This window comes from Papaver somniferum, chromosome 6 (genome assembly GCF_003573695.1).
Source record: "Papaver somniferum cultivar HN1 chromosome 6, ASM357369v1, whole genome shotgun sequence".
Lineage (NCBI taxonomy): Eukaryota > Viridiplantae > Streptophyta > Magnoliopsida > Ranunculales > Papaveraceae > Papaver > Papaver somniferum.
Genome location: NC_039363.1, coordinates 107605672 through 107627477, shown reverse-complemented (window position 1 = coordinate 107627477; position 21806 = coordinate 107605672). Strand labels below are relative to the sequence as shown.

General features: G+C 35.5%; 2 protein-coding genes across 2 annotated transcripts; both read left to right on the top strand.

Annotated features, from left to right (window-relative positions):
* Positions 1-690: 690 nt before the first annotated feature.
* LOC113288772 (transmembrane and coiled-coil domain-containing protein 4-like) lies at positions 691-6404 on the top strand. Its single transcript, XM_026537890.1, has 15 exons — positions 691-1100; positions 1312-1393; positions 2271-2768; positions 3071-3239; positions 3330-3482; positions 3997-4094; positions 4226-4314; positions 4407-4477; positions 4561-4696; positions 5071-5133; positions 5232-5314; positions 5467-5543; positions 5622-5692; positions 5830-5887; positions 5990-6404. The coding sequence occupies exons 1-15, from the start codon at positions 868-870 to the stop codon at positions 6146-6148; spliced, it is 2040 nt and encodes a 679-aa protein (XP_026393675.1). The 5' UTR covers positions 691-867; the 3' UTR covers positions 6149-6404.
* Positions 6405-6712: 308 nt separating this feature from the next.
* On the top strand, positions 6713-9477 carry LOC113288771. The gene is made up of 5 exons (XM_026537889.1): positions 6713-6991; positions 7425-7630; positions 8301-8418; positions 8891-8960; positions 9097-9477. Exons 1-5 carry the CDS (start codon positions 6844-6846, stop codon positions 9215-9217), a joined length of 663 nt encoding a protein of 220 aa, XP_026393674.1. The 5' UTR covers positions 6713-6843; the 3' UTR covers positions 9218-9477.
* The last annotated feature ends 12329 nt before the right edge of the window (positions 9478-21806 follow it).

The window sequence follows — 21806 nt, the reverse complement described above, 5'->3', positions numbered from 1 at the left end:
CACCAACGGTTATTGAAACCAATTTTCTTCACTATAGTGACTAGGAAGTTCCAATCAACTATGTTAAAAGCATTAGCCATATCAATTTTGATGTCCGTATTACCATTTACCGTGTTTTTCCTCTTTCAGATCTCATGGAATGAATAATTTCAAGGACTATAACAATATTGTCAAAAATCTGTCTTCTAAGTATAAATGCAGATTGGTTTGGGGAGATGATCCTGCTGAGATAAAGTTTCATTCTTTGAGCAATAAGTTTAGATATGATCTTGTAAGTAGTATTGCAGAGGCTTATGGATCTGAAATGATTTGGGGATGATGGGTTATCAATTTTAGTATGAAGAAAATGAAATTAAGGTTCATTTCTTTGAGCATGTGGCCATAGTTGAAATAATATTGGACCATCTTGGCAATATCTTCTCCCAATATATATACCAGTTGGCTTGAAAAAAGTTAGTAGGAAAAATCAGTCCAGGAGCCAGATGAATGGGTTATCAATTTTAAGGTCCATTTTATAACAACCAACCCTGGAACATTGTCCCAACTGTACCTTGTAGCTGATGTATTCAGGACTCATGTGCGCTATGCTGCCCGGGATATCCCGACCGGTCAACATATACTGTAATGTTCAAGTGAGAATTTGGGCGGAAACAACCTGTCTTTTCCTCCATTTACAAGTTGAGGGCGGTTTTAGAAACAAGAAGAATTCGACCAGGTTTTGCAGAATTGACACATTTTCTTTCTTCTTCAATACTTTGAATGTTTCGATAATATCTCCCACTAGAAATAGTATCTTGGAGATCCTAATTTTGGTTACAGAAACCATCAAAGAAACCCTAATTTTCAATGAATTAAGGTGTTTCGGAGATGGCAATATCAGCATTATTACCTACACATAGATATGCAGCGGCAGCTTTACTTTCTCTTGCTTTACATCAGGCGCAGATTCATCAGACTCGTCCATTAGGTTCATCTAAAGATGATGATGATGATGGACAAAATGAAGAACGTGTTAGCAGTAGTAGCAGTACAGATTCAGTTTCAGAAGATCCTTTGCTATGGATTCATGAAAATTTTGGTTTACTTCGACCAGTTTTCAGGTTTTTCTTCTTGTTCTTTTTAGTTTTCTTCTTTTTAGTAATTTTTAATATTGGTGAAATTCTTTCATAATTTCTTGTTCTATTATCAAGTTTGATCTCCTAGTTTTCTTGAATTTAGGATCACTTCTGCAATTGAAATTAGGTTATAACAACCGACTGTATTGTGTAATTGTGGTTTGATTTTCGTTATTGATTGTTTTGGCACAAACAGGATTCTAGAGATTGATCCTACTGCTTGGCATGGACTCGAAGAAACTGGTTTCTCAACTTCTGCTAAGCATCACATTGGAGCTGTAGGTGTTTGTTTCTTACTTTTTGGTTATATGTGCTTTGATAAATACTAAAATGGAAACTCATAAATTAGAACTTCTTTACTTTAGCGTTTTAATTATCGAATGATGTTTGAATTTCCTTCCAAGTGAAAGCAAAGAAGTTACTTAGGCCATAAATTCTGACCTCATTCGCAAGAGGAACCACATGTGATCTTAACTGTGGATTGCTGGTGTCACTCACGGGTCAAATCTGTATGTTTAGGATCTCAGCTACTAGTTTGAATATAGGCTCATCTAGTGGTATTTCTTTGATGTTAAGATAGCAAGGTTCAAGTTAAAATGGTGTTACGTTTAAGAGTCTATTGGTGGATTCTTTTTTGTGGAGGGTCCTTGTTGCTAGATTTTATCTACTATGTTTAACTAAATTTTAAGGTTACAGGTTCAACCTGAGCCTTACTATAGTTTACCTTACCAAGAGGTGACTGGGTCTGCCTAAACCCCTAAGACTCGGATAATTGAACCGGAATATGTATTCACATCATGTCATTGTTACAATATCTGGTAATCCTATTATCATTTGTCATCCCAACTGCCTGAGCTCTCACCTGCTTTAGACTAAGTAATATCATGTTGTCAAAAATTAAAATTGCACTCCAGAGTAGTTAGTTTTAATGCTTGGGAATCATTTTTGGCTCTGTACGTTAATGGAGAATGAGTTTAGGTGTTCGATCCTGTCCCCTAACTTAGAATTCATGATGATATCTGAAAATACGTAAACGACTATGTATGAAACACATAGACCTTTTTATAGTTTGTATATCTCTTTACTTGCTCGTTCGTTTTCCTTACTGAGAGATTCTAACTTTGTGGCATAATGATTATCTACGTCCAACTGTAGTTCATAAGGTTACTCTCAGAAGAAGGTGGTGAAAATTCTTCAGAAAGATCAGATCAAGAACTTGCTTTGACAAAATCCGTTGATGCTCTGGAGATGAGCTTGGAAACTGCTCCTGCTTCTTTTGAGGCTGCAATGGAAAACTATCGGAAGCAAGAAAATGACTTCTCAAAGAATAGTTCCAGCTGTGAGAAGCAACCAGCACCTGAAGCAGGAAATATAGCATCTGAAACCTTTCAGCAGTTGTGTTCTGAGACGTCTATCAAAGAGGACACATCTACTGAATTTGACAGCAATTTTACTGAGGAACCTGTGGAAGAAATTACACTGCTTAGCTATCAGAGGAAAGTTGCTGTTCTGTATGAGCTTCTCTCTGCTTGTTTAGCAAGTTCAAACGAAACTGACAAGAGGTCTTCTCATAAACGAAAGGCCTATGATGCCCGGCATCGTGTGGCTCTACGGTTGCTGGCAACATGGCTCGACATCAAGTGGATAAAAGTGGTATGTCTACTGAAACTAGCTATTTCTGGTTTTGTCCCTTTTTTTTTGAAGCATAATTTTGTCCCTTCTGTAGTAGTGTTTAGTTTTCATCATCTTTTTCTTGGATTTGAGACTGATGCCACATAGGGGTGAGAAGAAATTGATCCTTCTGTACCGTGGTTTAATTTTTCTTGTAAGCTTCACTTCACGTAATGGGTCTTGCTTATGCCTGTGGGCTGTGGCAGGGTGTAAGCCAAACCATATATATTAACTTCTAGCTATGGTTAAGGTATATATATCATATCTAATAGAACTATTTTCAGGAAGCTATGGAGGTAATGGTTGCTTCTTCTGCGATGGCTCTCATGAAGCAAGCAGAACCTGCTGAACAAGAATCAAAATCACCAAAAGGAAAATGGGCAGCATGGAAACGTGGAGGAATAATTGGTGCGGCTGCAATAACTGGAGGAACCTTGTTGGCCATTACTGGTGGTATGGCATCCTCAATTTTCGTCGCAAGAGCTTTGAACCGATTATTGAGGGCATATAAGATTTGATCGTTCTGTTTTCAATTTTCAATAGGGCTAGCCGCTCCAGCAATTGCTGCGGGATTTGGTGCTTTAGCACCAACATTGGGCGCTATTGTTCCTGTCATAGGGGCAGGTGGATTTGCTGCTGTAGCAGGTGCGGCAGGATCAGTTGCTGGTTCTGTTGCTGTTGCTGCATCATTTGGAGGTGAGTTAAGTGTTTTCAAGGGCTAGTATTTTCTATATTTTTGCGTCTAACTCAACTTTTCACATGTCTTAGCAAATTAACACTAAACTTGCAACCTAAAAAATTTAAGCTGTTAAATTGTTCGGCTCCTTATAGTCAGGATTCCAGAATTTGCCGCTTAAATCAATTATCTTTACCGTTGTTTTTATCTTTTCTTAATTTTTTTCTTATTGTTTTTGCTTCTTAAGCAATTTTTTATATATATACTACAGGCGAAGGAAGCCTTTTCTTGCTCCGTCTAATATCATGTTACTATTTGTAAACTCTCCCCGAAAGTATTTTGCAACATAAAAAAATTTAGCTGCTAGATTGTTCGGCTCCTTTCAGTCAGGATTCCCTAATTTGTTGCTTAAATTAAATCTCTTTACCTTTGCTTTATCTCTTCTTGCTCAATTTTAGGTCATGTTACTATGTGCAAACTCTTCAGGAAAGTATTTTTGGATCTTTTAACTCACACTTGATTTGTGCAACCCAGCTGCTGGAGCTGGACTTTCAGGGGTCAAAATGGCTAGGAGGACAGGAAGTGTTGATGAATTTGAAATCAAACCTGTTGGAGACAATCATAATCAAGGAGTAAGTTGTCTAATTTTTTCAACTTTTTCGAATTTATCTCTAACTTTATACTGTTCAAGATCTTTTCAGAAGGAATGTCTTTCCTCTGGCAATTTTATTGAGATCTTTTATCGAAAAATACTTTTTTTCAGCGGTTAGCAGTTGGCATTTTGGTCGCTGGATTTGTTTTCGAGGAGGAAGATTTTATAAAACCGTGGGAAGGAAAGGATAACTTGGAGAGGTGCAACTACTCAAGCTTATCAATATAAAATAAATGGGACAAAACAAGTTTATTTTGTATGTTCCTTTGACTCTTCCATATTAAGTATTCAGGTATGCACTTCAGTGGGAGTCCAAAAATTTGATTGCAGTCAGCACTGCAATTCAAGACTGGTTAACTTCAAGTAAGTGGTTTTGGTTGGTCATTGTGTAGAACTCGTTATATGAAGCTGCATCCGGCATTTACGTTACTTGTCTTATGCTGCAGGAATTGCGTTCGAGTTGATGAAGCAAGGTGCTATGATGACTGTGTTAAGCACGCTTTTGGCTGCATTGGCTTGGCCAGCTACATTACTTACTGCTACTGATTTCATAGACAGCAAGTGGTCAATTGCAGTGGACAGGTTTATTTCTCACTTGCATATTGGCATCTACATTGTGTAAAAGACCAGCCAGTATGGATCATATTTAAGTGCGCTCACGGCAAGATCGTCCGTTCCAGATAATCCAAACCAGCTGATAACAGCTTCCGATCTTTTAACGTTTCTTAATGTTATAGTGTGTTGCATTCCAAACGATCTTGACCTAGAATTGTAGAGTATATAAGTTACGGCATAACCACTATTCCTGGCTATTCAGGGTTGGAGGACCACCCTTTTTCTATCGTAGTTCAAATCCAGTTCCATCGAGAAACATCTTTTGAAATTAGTGTTCTACTAGATTTTCAATTCATGGAACCCTTGGCCTAATATTCCTTTTTTCTCTTTCCCCCTTTCAGGTCAGACAAAGCGGGTGAGATTCTTGCTGAAGAAGTTTTATTGAAGGGATTGCAGGGAAACAGGTATCATATTAACATCATTACTTCTAATACCACGGCCCCTGTATTTCTAATGTGAATAACATCTCCGAACATTGACTTGAATTTCTGTTAATTTTCAGGCCTGTCACACTGGTAGGTTTCTCATTAGGGGCGCGGGTAATTTTCAAATGTCTACAGATTTTGGCTAAATCAGAAGATAATGGTACTTGTTAGTGATCCCTTCATTTCATTGTTGGAGAATACTTTGTTGACTCTAATGCTGCCCTCCTATTGTTTTTTTTTTTTTTTTTTTTTTTTTTTTTTTTTTTTTTTTTTTTTTTTTTTTTTTTTTTTTTTTTTTTTTTTTTTTTGCAGTTGGAATAGTAGAAAGGGTTGTTCTTCTGGGAGCACCACTTTCAATCAACAATGAAAATTGGAAGGCTGTTAGAACGGTTAGCACAAACAACAGCAGGTTTTCATTTCACTTTTTGTTTCCAGAGCTATTAGTGAACTTTACTTCTCGTGTGCAGGTGGTTTCTGGGAGATTTGTGAATTGTTATTCTACTAGCGACTGGACACTTGGAATTGCTTTCCGAGCCAGGTATGACTCAGAACCGAGTAAACAATGTGTTCTCTTCCCTCTTCACCACTCCAGCGCAATTTCAAAGAGAAGATTTCCATGTCTTGCCTCTTGCGTTTCTAAATCACTGTCTTCTGTGGAACTATATCTGGTTTCAGCCTTCTTACTCAAGGATTAGCTGGAATTCAATCTGTTGATGTCCCTGGAATTGAGAATGTAAAGTCACTTATCCTCTATACTTTGTCTGCTGTTCTGTCTAATCTCAGTTTTGTCCGTATGTAGTCCGTAACTTCAATGGCTTTTTGTTTGGTGACTCAGGTCGACGTTACAGAACTTATTGATGGTCACTCCGCCTATCTTTGGAAGACGAGAGCAATCTTAGAACATCTTGAAATGGACACCTACTATCCCGTTTTCAAGAGCTTAAACTTTCCTACTACCGATGTACCCGAGGAAGTAAAGGGCTCAGCAACCTAGTTCTTCAATGCATTTACCCCCAACATCCCACTGAGAATCACATCCTACTCAACTACCCTAGAACTATTTTCAAACCCTTTGATGCTGTTAAACACAAAATATAATCAAATCTGCTTTGTATTTGATCAACATTTTGTTGAATCCTAAAAATGTAACAGAGAGAACCTGCGAGATGTGTTTTGTTACTTGTACACAGCATATAATAAACAAATTAACCCGTATAGAAACAATAATGGATTCTTGCTTTTTCCCTCCCTTCTAGTGTGCTTCTGTAAGGTCACTACAATACCAAAACAAAAAGACAGTAAATTGATGAGTTTATCCAATCGACTCCAAACATGCTCTAAACTTAGCTCTGAAATCCTTCGGTATGGGGTGTAGATATCATGTCATATCCAACAACAGACAGCATCAAGCAGGCCTTTCACTGTGTAGATTGCGTGCGGACCTAGCGTGCCAACTATTTCCCAAGTCCGACGCCATTTCTGTGGCACAATTTAGGTCGGTCCCGTAATGCCTGACCCTGAATGAGCTTATATTGTGTACACGCCTTACAAAAACATCAAACACGAAGAGCTTGAAGTAAAGCTTGGACAGAGAAGATTATGGGACAATAACTCGAGGGGCATAAAGGAAAAAACAGAGGACACAAACAGAAGGAAGAGACAGAAAAAAAAAACTCGAGAGAGGTAGTGATGGAGGGATCTCGAAAGAACGAAAAACTCCAGGTGAAAGAAGGAGGAATTAAAGGGAAGTCATGTAAGGGATGTTTGTATTACTCATCTGTTCATAAATCCAAAGAACGAAAACCTCTTTGTGTTGGCATCAGTAGAACTCTTCAAGGTATTTTTCTTTCTTTGTATTTTATTAGGGTTTTATGGAAAAAATAAAGATGTTTAATTTCATTATTTGGCCCATTTTTATGAGTCATCTAATTGCTATAAGTCTGTTGTATTCTTCAATTTTAGCATGGGTTTCATTATGGGTTTGTGAAAATTTTGCTAAAAAATGTCATTTTTTTTTTTATTTCTTAGAGATTCTTGCACAGTTGCTTCTATCTCATGTTGCACTGAGACTAACAAAGATAAAGTTTTGATTTTTGAGTTTGATTATGTTTCTGGTTCTTTTAAAAGAAATTGAGTTTGTTGAAAAAATGAATTTTTTTTTTCCATGATTGTGGAATTCTAACTTTCTTTGTTATAAAGATACATCTTTGCTTCATGGTGTTATCAAAATAGTCTTTGATTTTGGATAGTTTTTTTTTTTTTTTGGCCAGTACCTAGTCACATTGTTGGAGAATCTGAGGTGGAAGCTTCTAAAGAGCAAAGAAGGCTGACAGATTTTAAGTATGTATGTGTGGGCTATTCAGTGCACATGGATAGCAAAGATAAAGATCCATCTACTAATCCTGATGCAGGGGCAAGAAACCCATCAAATCCACAAGGGAAACGCTCTGAATTGCCGTTTTGTATTGGTATTGAGGTTAGAATTTGTTCATTTCTTTATGTGTTTTATGCTTAAATCCCCTTAGTAGTCTTTATAGTGTGTAATGATCTGTTCACTATCCAACTCTATACTGACGACATTTTTACACCAAATTGGCAAGTGGCAACTGAAGTATCATCTCTGAAATTCAACGACTACACATATTAATGGCACATGAAAACTTGGAGCCTGCTTCTTGCAAATTCAGTTAATACTTTGATTTTGTGTTGAATGTCATTAATCTGTTTGTGGGTACTATCTTAACCTTCCTGTGACTAATAAATTATATAACTAGGTACTTCCTTCTGGAGGCCGCGGTCAGGGTTATTAATCAGTATGTCAGTTTTCAACACTTACTTACTGTGTAGTTTAATGTCCTTGGTTGTGATTACATAAACTTGAGTCATTTTTTGTTGACAACTGCTCACTCTATAGTCTAAAAATTTGAACTGTTAACCACCCTCTCAGGCATGCTATATGTTCAGAACCCATGACCTCCAATGGTTTCCAGCACTGATGTTAATGTCTTTAGTGTTTGTGCATTTAGAGCGAGAATATTCGTCAAAGGGTCAAGGCTAGGGTTGTCATCAGGCAGCCCCACAGGCCACAGGAACTAGCACACTTGTATTAACTATTGTTATTCTCACACGGATTATTCTTCTTGCAGCTTTTGGTTGATAAAAGACCTGCAGCAGCAACAGCAACAGCAACAGCAGGCCAAGCTCCAGGACATGTTCCAGGCCGTGCTCCAGCCCATGCTCCTGCACATGCTCGTAAAACGGAAGGTAACCAAATGGTTATTTGATATAGAGACATTTTATGCCTGTCAGCAATCATAAAACATCTCTACTCGTCTCTTATATGTGTATATAAAGTTCATTCCTTTATTACTATTTGTAGATAACTTGAAATTTATTTAGTACTTTAAATGTAGCAATTTACCAGGAAGTCTCTTTTGTTTGTTAGTATTGAATTCTCTTCGTCTTGGAACTGTAACCTTTCCGTACATGCATAGTTAGAAAACTCTATGCACACTCATCCCATAAGGGTATCCGAACGCCTACTGTTGCAGTTTGCCATATTAAATGCATGTTTAAGCCTTAAGGTTCAGCTTCCCCATCAGATAAGCTACTCTTCCCCGGAAAATTCAATTGAGTTTGATGTGCACTAAGTCTTTAGAACATGGTCCTGTTTATGCACTTCTCAATTTTTTCTTCTAGTAACTGATTAGTGATTGTCTCTTGTTTTATTTTGAAGATGGTCAACCTTTGTCGCAGCCGCAACCAAGCAAGCCACCACAGCAAGCAGCAGAGGAATTCTTGCCCAGGCAAGTTTACGGAGTTATTTTATGTTTCTTCACAGTTACACGACTGTGTTTGTTCTGTCAAAGTTATGCATATAGAGGCTATGGCACGAAAATCTGAAGTTTTTTCTGAGTTGTAATAATGTGTATCTTGTTGTAGGTTTACTCGTAATGCAAATATAGTGGCGTCTGGTGTATTGAAGAACGTATATAGAGTTGGCAACTACATCAAGGCTAACGTTGATGATATGATGTACCCTTACCGTAGGAGACCCAAGTAACTAAGTTCAGATGACAACTTTCCGCTGAAATTGTATAATAGAAAGAGAAAAGTATTATTTAAGAAGCCAAGTTTGGATGAATATTTATTTAAGAAGCCAAGTTTGGGTTCGTCCATTTCATTCCATCTTAAACTTAAGTTCTCTTCCTCATCTTCTTCCTTTACATTTTTTTTCCTTGTATTTTGTTCGAGTAATAATGTACTAAATGTTACTGGAAAAAAGTTAAAATTATATGATTATTTGAGTAGTAGCTTAGATTTGTTTTTCATGTCATATATACATATATATATTGGTGGGTCGGCTCCTGTCTAATTCACTAGTAGTTGTCAGAAGACTCAGAGACTCAAAAGAAACCAATGTGCACTCACCATGACACTGGCCAAACATATACGATTGTTAAGAATCTCATCTCTTGCAGTATATGTTTTAGAAATCTTTTGTTGGGTGCGCGCATTCAATGTTCGTCGCCTGTGCGGCTGTGCTTGATCAAGGAAGTGACTAGAACTTGATATAGAACCGTATTGTCAGATGGGTGCTCTTCTTATTTTTGGTCCAGTACAACAATTTTTACTTTTGTATTCGTCCTGATATCTTATGTCCGTACAGCATACCACAAGCTACTTTGCACTTCTGCAGTAGCCAATTTTGCGAGTTACTGAATCATCAGTTATGTACTGAATTTTTTCATTCAAACTATACATTCAGATATTATCTGTAACGAGCATGCGCCTACGGCTACAGGTAAGCATCATTTTGTCCAGTACTACCTACTGGGCTTGAGAACATAAGAAATCAGTTTACTATTTTATTCCTTTCCCAGTTTCCCTGGGTGAAGGGTAAGTGAACCCTGTTTTAGGGCCTACCTAAAACTTTCAGGGCATACAAAACAATAGTCCCACCTTGAATGACCTTATAAGGGTACCCTATGGGTAGTTCAATTACCTATATATTTTTAAACCTTTTAAATTACTAATCTACACTTATCCCTAATACAAAAACCTAAAATCAATAAAATCAGTTCCAAATTAGTCTTCTTCTTCCTCCCCTTCCCTGCCTGAGCCGAACCCTCACGATTTTTTTTTTCATCGCATCGTCGTGAAACTGATAATCATCGATTCGTTAAAATTTGATCGACGATTAAACTCAACTCAACTATATAATGGGTCAGTCGTAATAAGGTAACGCATTCTAAGAAATCAATTGAAGAACCAATTGAACATGAAGATGTTGTAAAAACTGAAAAACATAGTGAAATCCAACCGGAAGAACAAAGTGAAGAACCAACTCCTGAAATGAGAATAAGAAGGTAAGTTCTACAAAACCATCTCGTATTTGATGTTTTTGATTGGTATAATAGGTTTAATACGTCAAAAATTAGGGTTTTGCGGCGGTTACAGTGTAGGTTTCGTCTTAAAAGTATGTTCAGATTTGCGCCTAACTGTTCTTGAAACTGAACTCTGAAAGTGCATATGAACAGTTCGGCTTACCAATTCATATTCGTTTTGAGCCGAATTTAGTTATGTAGAAGCCCTGTATTTAGAATCGGCTTATTCGATACTATTGGTTTTGAGCCGAATATGTATTGTTAGAATTTCATAAATTGTGCTAATGTATAGGTTCGGCTAATTCTATGATTTCATTATGCGCCGAATATGTGTTACAATTCATAAGTATAGATTCGGCTTATTCGATACTATTTGTTTTGAGCCGAATATGTATTGTTAAAATTTATAAATTGTGAAAGTGTCGGGGTCCGGCTTATTTTATGAATTCATTATGCGCCGAATATGTGTTTCAATTCATAAATATAGATTCGACTTATTCGTTTTGAGCCGAATATGTAGGATCGGCTTGAAAGTAATTTGTACATGTAAGCCGAACCACACTCTGTGTATAATAATCAAAAGATTAAGACATAGTTCGGCTCATTTGTGTTACTTCGGGTTAGTCGAACCTGTTGATTTGTTGGTAAATTTTTGGTATTTCAAATCCATATTTCATATAGTTAGTTTTCCTTTGTTGTTCGAAATATTAGGCTTATAAGTTTTATACTTGTGTCAGGAACAATGCAGCTAAAAACAGGAAGAAGATGGAGGTAACGCTTTATACTTCTAAAACTCCCGATCCATCGAGGAGGAGCCACCAAAAAATTAGGAGAAAGAGGTAGAGGAACTGACATTTTAGAAGAAGAAGATTAACAAGGAATAGATAGAAGACAAGAAGAAGGAATAGATGATGATGAAGAAGTTGATGATAATCAAGAAACACACCCCCAACGAAAACCTGAGAAAGGAAAGAAGGTTGCAGAACCCGAGAAAGAGAAGAAAGTTGCAAAAAAATGGGCTACAGGTTTACACATTCCTGATGAAGATGACATAATTTCACCTCGATCGGATGGTTTGCCTCATGGTATTCCGAAATATGGAGGAAATGTGTTGATTGGGTACACCGATTCTAGGGCAAAAAGAATTTATGAGACTCCTGATCACAACCATGCAGTCCGAGTATTGAGACACCAAAAGGGCGGCGGAATGGAAACTTTCTGAAGAGGTTCCTGAGGTGCTTGCTTACGTACAATCCTCTGCTTTATGTACTGCCATTCAATATGGACATCAGGAATATGATAGTGTGAGGGCCTCTGCCTTTTACGAGAGACTTTGTCCAGAGACTTTCACATTTCAATTACCTTTTGGAGAGATGGAAATCACTCCTGATGATGCGAGTAACATTACAGGACTTAAAGAAAGGGGGGTAAGCGTGGATGCTGATTATTATGACATGAGTTGGGAGGATCTCTACCAGTTTTACGAGGAAACTCTTGGTTGGGATGCATACAAAGCTGAGTTGGAGTTTTGTCAATCCGTTATAGATGTCGACTCCGTTTTCATACCCAGTGGGGAAAATAAGAAGAATAAGAAGATCAAGCTAACTAACTTGAAAAAGGAATTTGAGGGCACAAAGGAGAAAGTGAATGATGGGATGTTGGTAATGGACGAGATCAAAGTGAAGCAAACTGGAACCGCACTTGATTTATGCTCTTGGTAGAGATATCTTTTCCGACCTTATTGGAAACAAGGTGAATGATAATTATCTCCAATTGGTAAAGAATCTTGCTACCATTAACAAGTATGCTTGGGGAACGGCTGCGCTTGCTTTCATACTGGATCAACTTGCGAACGCCTCTAGGTTGACAAGTAAAAACACTGGAGGAAACTTCACTATGCTTCAGGTAATTCTCGACGATCAAACTTCAAAATTTCTGGGTCATCAGTGTCTGGTTCGGATTATTACTATAGTCACGTACAAGCTAAACATTGTACTTGTCAGGTTCGGATTATAAGACTTGTTAACTATAAGCCGAACCATCCACTGAGTTTTCAAATTTCATTCTTACCTTGTTGTGTCCAAGCAAACAATTTCCAGTGTTCTGTTTCTATTACTTCAATTCCTTTAATTTTTGGATGTGGTTATTTGGATGTAGGTATGTGTATATGACCATTTCCAAATTTTGGAATTGGCCAAAACATTTGAAAAGGATGTCGAGTGGGTTGATACAGAGCCAACAGCATCAAGGTACGAGTACGAGGACTCGAAGAAAAGGAATAAAAAACAGTAGGTGGCAAGTTTGAGAGAGAAGTTAAACACAATGGGTGTTGATGACGCTGTTTTTCTTCACAATGTGTGAAGGAAGATGAAGAAGATGAATTTGTTGAAGATGAGGATATGCCTGTGGGTATATACCATGGGCCATTGTTTTATCCCGGTGGTTATGTAATATACGATCCTCGACGAGTACTCCGTCATTTAGGATGCATCCAAAAGGTTCCTTTGTTTGACGAGAAATTCAGGTTGATGCCTGTAATGATCCTCAAGGACATCAACGCTATTAGACTAGTCAAGGGACGTCTTAGTCGCTAATTACTCGATTAATGTAACTCGAATGTTAACTAATAGAAATTAATCTAACAACGATTCAGTTACGAAACTAGTACCGCTGTATATATCTCGGAAAGTTATGTAGAATGGACTTCTCGAACATGTCAATCGGATACCGTACGAAGAAGATATCATCGGAATTATGAGAAGGGCAGAATAGTCATTTTTTGGCTTAGTCGGCATGGTCTCCCCATATCATTTTGTAGAGTACCTGTATCATTTGTCTTTGGCCTTATCAGATCCAGTCGAGCAGATAACTCATTCAACCTTCTTCTTTCTTTCTTTCTCGTTCTTCTTTCTTCTTATTCACCCTCGCTTTCTATGTTCTTCACCGTTCGTGTTTCTATGAGAGGCTTTGACGATTATGAGATCGGAAACTTAGGGAAAACATCAGGGAATGATTCATGGTGTTGATGTTGAAGTTGGTTTAGCTTTGAATGAAGAAGAAACGATGGATTGATGAGAAACAGAAAGTTAGGGTTTTCATTTGGGTTTAAGATATGGAGGAATTGATTAATTAAAGGGGGATTTGGTTAGTTAGTGATGCAGAACGAAAGGGGTTGGTGTTTAATCGAAGTTCTGAAGTTGATTCGGTGATGAATCGATGAGCTAATGTTTTTTCAAGATGAACTGGAATTCCGATTGGAGATGAATAACAAGAATTAAGGTGTGGATTTGTTGATTGATGAACATGGTGAAGTTATTTGGTTGTTCATGGAGCTGTTCATGAAGAATTGAAGAGTTAGGGTTTCAAGAGAGGAATTCATAGGAAGAACTAGAAGATGAAATTAAGAGTTTAAATGAAAGATTTAAAGATGGGTTAGTTAGGAATTGGGTTTAGGCCGAAGAATTGTTTGAGATCGACAGTTACTGTTCTGAAAATTGTGATTGAAGCTGATAAAGGATTAGGGTTTGATTCTCGGTTTAACAAAGTGATGAAGATGATGTTGGTGTTGATTCAGATTTCAGAGATTTTCGAAAGAGGTGGAATTAAATGGTGATGTTGTAGTCTATTGGAGTATTAGTTGTTTGATGTGAAGTCAGAGGTGTTGTTGGTGCTGAGATAGAATTGCTGATGATGTATTATTCAGGGGATAGATGGTGGTGTTGCAATTCCTGGGTTTGAGATGCTGGTGACAATTAAATGGATGTTGTTACTAGGGTAAGTTCTTAGTTGTTGAAATTTGAATTTGAGTATTGAATTGTCTTGATGATGATATGTTTGTTTAGATTGAAGTGGAATTGGATCTTATGGATTTTTGATTCACTTTAATTGTGAGTTGAGAATCACAGACTAGGATTCCTGAGTTGGAAAATATAGATGAATATAAAGTTAGGTGAGGGGATGACATGGTTATGGGATTGTCAGTGATTGAAGAAGTTTGCTGGGAGTTGGATGAATGAACTAGGCAGATGTATGAATTGTACAGATGAAATGCAAGGAGGATGAATCTGAGTTGTCATTGATCTGAACTACAGATGTTGTAATTGAGTTGGTAGTGTTTTGTGGAGTTGGATGTGCAGAGTGTCTTGAGATTGAGAGTTTTAGATGAATGAATTGGGTAATTGGTTGTTGTTGATCTCAATGGAGATGTGATTGTAATCTGTGGTGGTGTTTATGAATGCAAGAAATATTGCAGGAATGGATGAATCTTCAGCAGATACATTTTTGGTGTTGTGCATGAGTAATGGGAAGAGTCAGAGAAGCAAGGAAATGTTTATTTCAGTAAGTGTTAGAGATGGTGGTGGTTGCAGGTGAGAACTGTTGTTTGAGTTGATTCAATAGTAGTGAATTTTACATGTATTGTTATCTCAAGATAGATGTATTCTGGAATGGGAGTTCTACTGAGTTTGTTGTGAGTGTAGAAGTATGGATGTAGAAAGGTGAAAGCTTACTGCTACTGCAATTGCAGTTAGTCTGTATTAACAACGATCGATTCAAAGGACGAACCAGCGGATCGTGGATCTCGAGGTAGGCGTGGCTTGTTATCAAAAGAGGTGGGAATACATTTGACTCTTTGGTAACCATTATTGTTTTCCTTTACAAAAGTTTATGTTTAATAAACTCATGTATTTCTGTTTGTGCGTTCTATGCATTGTTTAACTTTTTCTACGATAATTCTGTTGATTCTGTTAATCTTTCCATGTTTTGGAAAGGACCTGTAATGTGTGGTGGTCAATATGAATTGTTATGGGAAATAATAATTTCCATGTGTGGTATATAGGATACGCTCCTTCACATTTATACTTATAGATTTTATGATATATTGGTCGACAGTTTGTGAGTTCGGAATTGTCAACATCCATATTTACGATTAGGTGTGGATTTGCGAGTTCGGAATTGCACAACCATAGTGTACATTGTTTGAGGAAGGAGTTTGTCCATATACATGTTTGTATACTTCTGTGAGGATATGCTCTTTCGCATTTATATCTACATGAATTCAGCTTTTATGCTTATATCGGTCGACAGTTTGCGAGTTCGGAATTGTCGACATCCATATTTACGATTAGGTGTGGATTAGCGAGTTCGGAATTGCACAACCATAGTATACATTGTTTGAAGAAAGAGCTTGTCCATATTCGTGTTTGTGTATTTCAGTGACTTGGTCACTATTTAATGTCTGGGAAAACATTATTGTTTTTCTTAATCTTGTTTATGATTATTTAGAAGTTAAATGTTAATTATTCCCACTTTCAATTTTCAGAGACAGATCAGAGTTGCGCAGCGAAAGCCACAAGTGTTGACTCCGATAATTAGTTAACTTCCGCTATGTTTATTATGTTGTTTATTGTATCTGTAAACCAATTGAATATTATATATGTATCATTTGAGAGAAGTTCATGTATATATATTTTGAGCGGGGTTAATTTTGGGATAAGTGTTGTAGCAGATTTCTTAATTGAATGTTTAAGTATTTGAATTAGAATCGTGGTGCATCTTTATTTAGTTAATCTCTTGGATTAGTCAGCTGCTAGCTTAGGGGGGCTACAGTGTTGGTATCAGAGCTCACAATTAGATCTTATATGGGTGACAATAGGAATAGCCAGTGCCAGTTGGTGAAATAAATTAGTTTAGAACTGGGTTGGGTTGTGAGATAAATCATAATCATTAAAATCTATCAATAGTTAAAAGATTTATTTGATTGATTAATTTGTTTGTTTGATTGTTTGCGTATGTAATGAAGTAAAAATTGTAGGGTACTCCCATAACTTTAGCTAATAAGGATTTGAGAATAATTAATCTAAAAACTGTAAACACGTAGACAATTCAATACTAAAATTAGTGAAATCAGTATTATTAATAAATTTTGAAACTCATATAGAAACTTACCGAGTGCTTTGACTTATATGTAGAATCAACAGTCTATAATTACGTAAATGTTAATAATATTTTTGGGGACTTAATAATATCTGTAAAAGTAGTTAGAATCATAGTTTGATCATCAGTGTTAATAATAAAAATATTATAACAATAATTATAGATGACAATAATAACAATAATGTTTTTAATAAAGTAATGTTGACATTTATAAATTAGTACCATATTGAACTTAAATTAACTAAAATTTCAATAAGGATATATAACGGATAAAAAATAAAATAAAAATAATTTTGATTAACTAATTATGGAAAATGAATAATGCTTGTGTACGATGAAGTTTTGTAAATTAGACTAATTACAAATAAGAGATATATGTTTTTTCTTCTAAAGTAGATAATTAATATAATACTTATAGGGCGTTAGACTTAAAAAAGGGAGGAGATATATAAAATAAAAATAAAATGACTCAACTTGTTAGTAATCTTATACCTAAAATTATCTTTAGGCTAACAAATGATCCAGTAAATCTTTAAAATGAAATAAATATATAGAATTAGTAATAACAGCATTCAGATATTTAGTGTACTATTAGAAAAAAATAAATAGATTCATATATAGTTAGGATCCTTCTTCGTAAATAAATTCGATCATTTTGAAATGGAAAATTAGTATGATGAAGTTAAACTGTTAGAATTTAAATTAGTATTAAATGGAGCATAACTTAAACTAAGATATAGTTAACAAATATATTTCAATAAAAAATAATTTAGATTAAATAGTTATTGAAAATTATTATGCTTATCCACGATTAAGTTTTGCAAAGTTAATTAATAAAAAAAAAATTATATGTTTTGCGTTTAAACCAGATAGTTAATATAAGATTTATTCGTTGGGATTAAGAAGATGAGGTTATATAATGCATAAAATAGAGACTAAACTTGTTAACGATCTTATACCCAGATTATCTTTAGTCCAGTAAACGGTTCACTAAAACACTAAATTACACACATAAAGTGATATTTATAGTACTTGAATGCTTAGAACAATATTAGACTTAAAGGACAATAAATTTGCCTATGAATAAGATACTTATTAATAATATCAAAATCTAAGACAAGTTAGAATTTATATAGACTCAAATATAAATCATATTAAATTACCGACGCCAACATTTAACAGGATATACAAATTCAATCTGAATAAATAAAATCAATTATATCAATATTTACGTGGAAGTAAAATTATATTTACAAGATTAGGGATTAATAAATTAAACAAGTATCATTACTAGATAGTTATTCTGGACATATTTTAATTATGCTAGTAACCAAATAGGAAAAATTGATAAAAGAATAATGAAAATGGTAATATAATTAAGACAATAACTTTTGATAAAATAAGCAAATGATAATACTATAGAATACTAATTATTATAAAATTTAGAGTTATTGCAAATATCATTTTTATAATAATTATAGGATAGTAATAGCAAACCGAATCTAGTATATCTTGGACAAGCAAATGATAATACTATGTAATTTTTATTAAGAGTACAACTTAAGGATTATTTAGCAATAAATAAAATTTTAGGAAATAAAGTTAGATCAAACCGAATCTAATATTAATAATAAAATTAAACCTGACATGACATTATGATTAATTACGATTAACTTTTATCGGCCTAAGAAATAAAAAATAAATGTAATAACAATGATAAAATATTAATACCAAATGACTATGGAAAATTATTAGTGGTTATTTACTTATATCAAGGCACATAATGAAATAAACAAATGGATACGTTGAAATTAATATGAAGTAAATTTTTTAAGTCAAATCAGTTACAATAGAATTTAGAAATTAGGTAGTCATAATAAGTTAGTACTTAGTTAATCCCCAGTGCTGAATAGTGAAGGTTGTGTTTTCTCTGTTCGTAAGAAGGCATTGTTGGGCTTGGCCAACCTTGACAGGGCAACTGCATTCAGAGATGACTGATCATAGAAGTATAATTTAGTTCTTTTAGAAAAACTAATAATTACAAATTCAATTAGAAAGATTCGTAGGGAATCTCCCTTGTAATTAGAGACAATTATCTTATGAAATAGAAATTAGTATAATTGAACCTAGAGCCGCAAATCATAGTAGTAGAAATCCATATAGGTTTGTGTTTTGTTTTATGTTGTTTGCGCTTAGAAAAGAGTGGATTATTATTTAAGGTGGGGAGTTTTGAAGACCAGAAGGTGGTTCGATTTTTGAGGACGAAAATGATACAAATTGGGGAGAATGTAAGGACCCTCAAAGACGTCAACGCTATTAGACTAGTCAAGGGACGTCTTAGTCGCTAATTACTCGATTAGTGTAACTCGAACGTTAACCATAGAAATTAATCTAACAACGATTTAGTTACGAAACTAGTACCTCTGTATAGATCTTGGAAAGTTATGCGGAATGGACTTCTCGAACGTGTCAATCGGATACCGTACGATGAACAATCATCGGAATTATGAGAAGGGCAGAGTAGTCATTTTTCGGCTTAGTCTGCATGGTATCCCCATATCATTTTGTAGAGTACCTTTATCATTTGTCTTTGGCCTTATCAGATCCAGTCGAGAAGATAACTCAATCAACCTTCTTCTTTCTTTCTTTCTCGTTCTTCTTTCTTCTTATTCACCCTCTCTTTCTATGTTCTTCACCGTTCGTGTTTCTATGCGAGGCTTTGACAATTATGAGATCGGAAACTTAGGGAAAGCATCGGGGAATGATTCATGGTGTTGATGTTGAAGTTGGTTTAACTTTGAATGAAGAAGAAACGATGGATTGATGAGAAACAGAAAGTTAGGGTTTTCATTTGGGTTTAAGATATGGAGGAATTGATTAATTAAAGAGGGATTTGATTAGTTGGTGATGTAGAACGAAAGGGGTTGGTGTTTAATCGAAGTTCTGAAGTTGATTCGGTGATGAATCGATGAGCTAGGGTTTTTTCAAGATGAATTGGAATTTCGATTGGAGATGAATAACAAGAATTAAGGTGTGGATTTGTTGATTGATGAACATGGTGAAGTTATTTGGTTGTTCATGGAGTTGTTCATGAAAAATTGAAGAGTTAGGGTTTCAAGAGAGGAATTCATAGGATGAACAAGAATATGAAATTAAGAATTTAAATGAAAGATTTAAAGATGGGTTAGTTAGGAATTTGGTTTAGGCCGAAGAATTGTTTGAGATCGACAGTTACTGTTCTGGAAATTGTGATTGAAGCTGATAAAGGATTAGGGTTTGATTGTCGGTTTAAGAAAGTGATGAAGATGATGTTGGTGTTGATTCAGAACTCAGATATTTTCGAAAGAGGTGGAATTAAATGGTGATGTTGTAGTATATTGGAGTATTAGTTGTTTGATGTGAAGTCAGAGGTGTTGCTGGTGCTGAGATAGAATTGCAGATGATGTATTATTTAGGGGATAAATGGTGGTGTTGCAGTTCATGGGTTTGAGATGCTGGTGACAATTCAATGGATGCTGCTACTGGGGTGAAATTTGAATTTGAGTATTATATTGTATTGAGGATGATATGTTTGTTTCGATTGAAGTGGAATTGGATCTTATGGATTTTTGTTTCACTTTAATTGTTAGTTGAGAATCACAGACTAGGATTCCTGAGTTGGAAATTATAGATGAATATAAATTTAGGTGAAGGGATGACATGGTAATGGGATTGTCAGTGATTGAAGAAGTTTGCTGGGAGTTGGATGAATGAACTAGGCAGATGTATGAATTGTACAGATGAAATGGCAAGGCGGATGAATCTGAGTTGTCATTGATCTGAACTACAGATGTTGTAATTGAGTTGGTAGTGTTTTTTGGAGTTGGATGTGCAGAGTGTCTTGAGATTGGGAGTTTTAGATGAATGAATTGGGTAATTGGTTGTTGTTGATCTCAATGAAGCTGTGATTGTAATCTGTGGTGGTGTTTATGAATGCAAGAAATGTTGCAGGAATGAATGAATCTTCAGCAGATACATTTTTGGTATTGTGCATGAGTAATGGGAAGAGTCAGAGAAGTAAGGAAATGTTTATTTCAGTAAGTGTTAGAGATGGTGGTGGTCGCAGCTGAGAACTGTTGTTTGAGTTGATTCAATAGTAGTGAATTTTACATGTATTGTTATCTCAAGATAGATGTATTCTGGAATGGGAGTTCTACTGAGTTTGTTGTGAGTGTAGAAGTATGTATGTAGAAAGGTGAAAGCTTGCTGCTACTGCAATTGCAATTAGTCTGTATTAACAACGATCGATTGAAAGGACGAACCAGCGGATCGTGGATCTCGAGGTAGGCGTGGCTTGTTATCAGAACAGGTGGGAATACATTTGACTCTTTGGTAACCATTATTGTTTTCCTTTACAAAAGTTTATGTTTAATAAACTCATGTATTTCTGTTTGTGCGTTCTATGCATTTTTTAACTTTTTTTACGATAATTCTGTTGATTCTGTTAATCTTTCCATGTTTTGGAAAGGACCTGTAATGTGTTGTGGGCAATATGAATTGTTATGGAAATAATAATTTCCACGTGTGGTATATAGGATACACTCCTTCACATTTATACTTATAGCTATTATGATATATTGGTCGACAGTTTGCGAGTTCGGAATTGTCGACATCCATATTTACGATTAGGTGTGGATTTGCGAGTTCGGAATTGCACAACCATAGTGTACATTGTTTGAAGAAGGAGTTTGTCCATATACATTTGTGTATACTTCTGTGAGGATATGCTCTTTCGCATTTATATCTACATGAATTCATCTTTTATGCTTATATCGGTCGACAGTTTGCGAGTCCGAAATTGTCGACATCCATATTTACGATTAGGTGTGGATTAGCGAGTTCGGAATTTCACAACCATAGTATACATTGTTTGAAGAAAGAGCTTGTCCATATTCGTGTTTGTGTATTTCAGTGACTTGGTCACTATTTAATGTCTGGGAAAACATTATTGTTTTTCTTAATCTTGTTTATGATTACTTAGAAGTTAACTGTTAATTATTCCCACTTTCAGTTTTCAGAGACAGATCAGAGTTGCGTTGACTCCGTTAATTAGTTAACTTACGCTATGTTTATTATGTTGTTTATTGTATCTGTAAACCAATTGAATATTATATATGTATCATTTGAAAGAAGTTCATGTATATATATTTTGAGCGGGGTTAATTTTGGGATAAGTTTTGTAGCAGATTTCTTAATTGAATGTTTAAGTATTTGAATTAGAATCGTGGTGCCTCTTTATTTAGTTAAATCTTGGATTAGTCAGCTGCTAGCTTTGGGGGCGCTACAATGCCA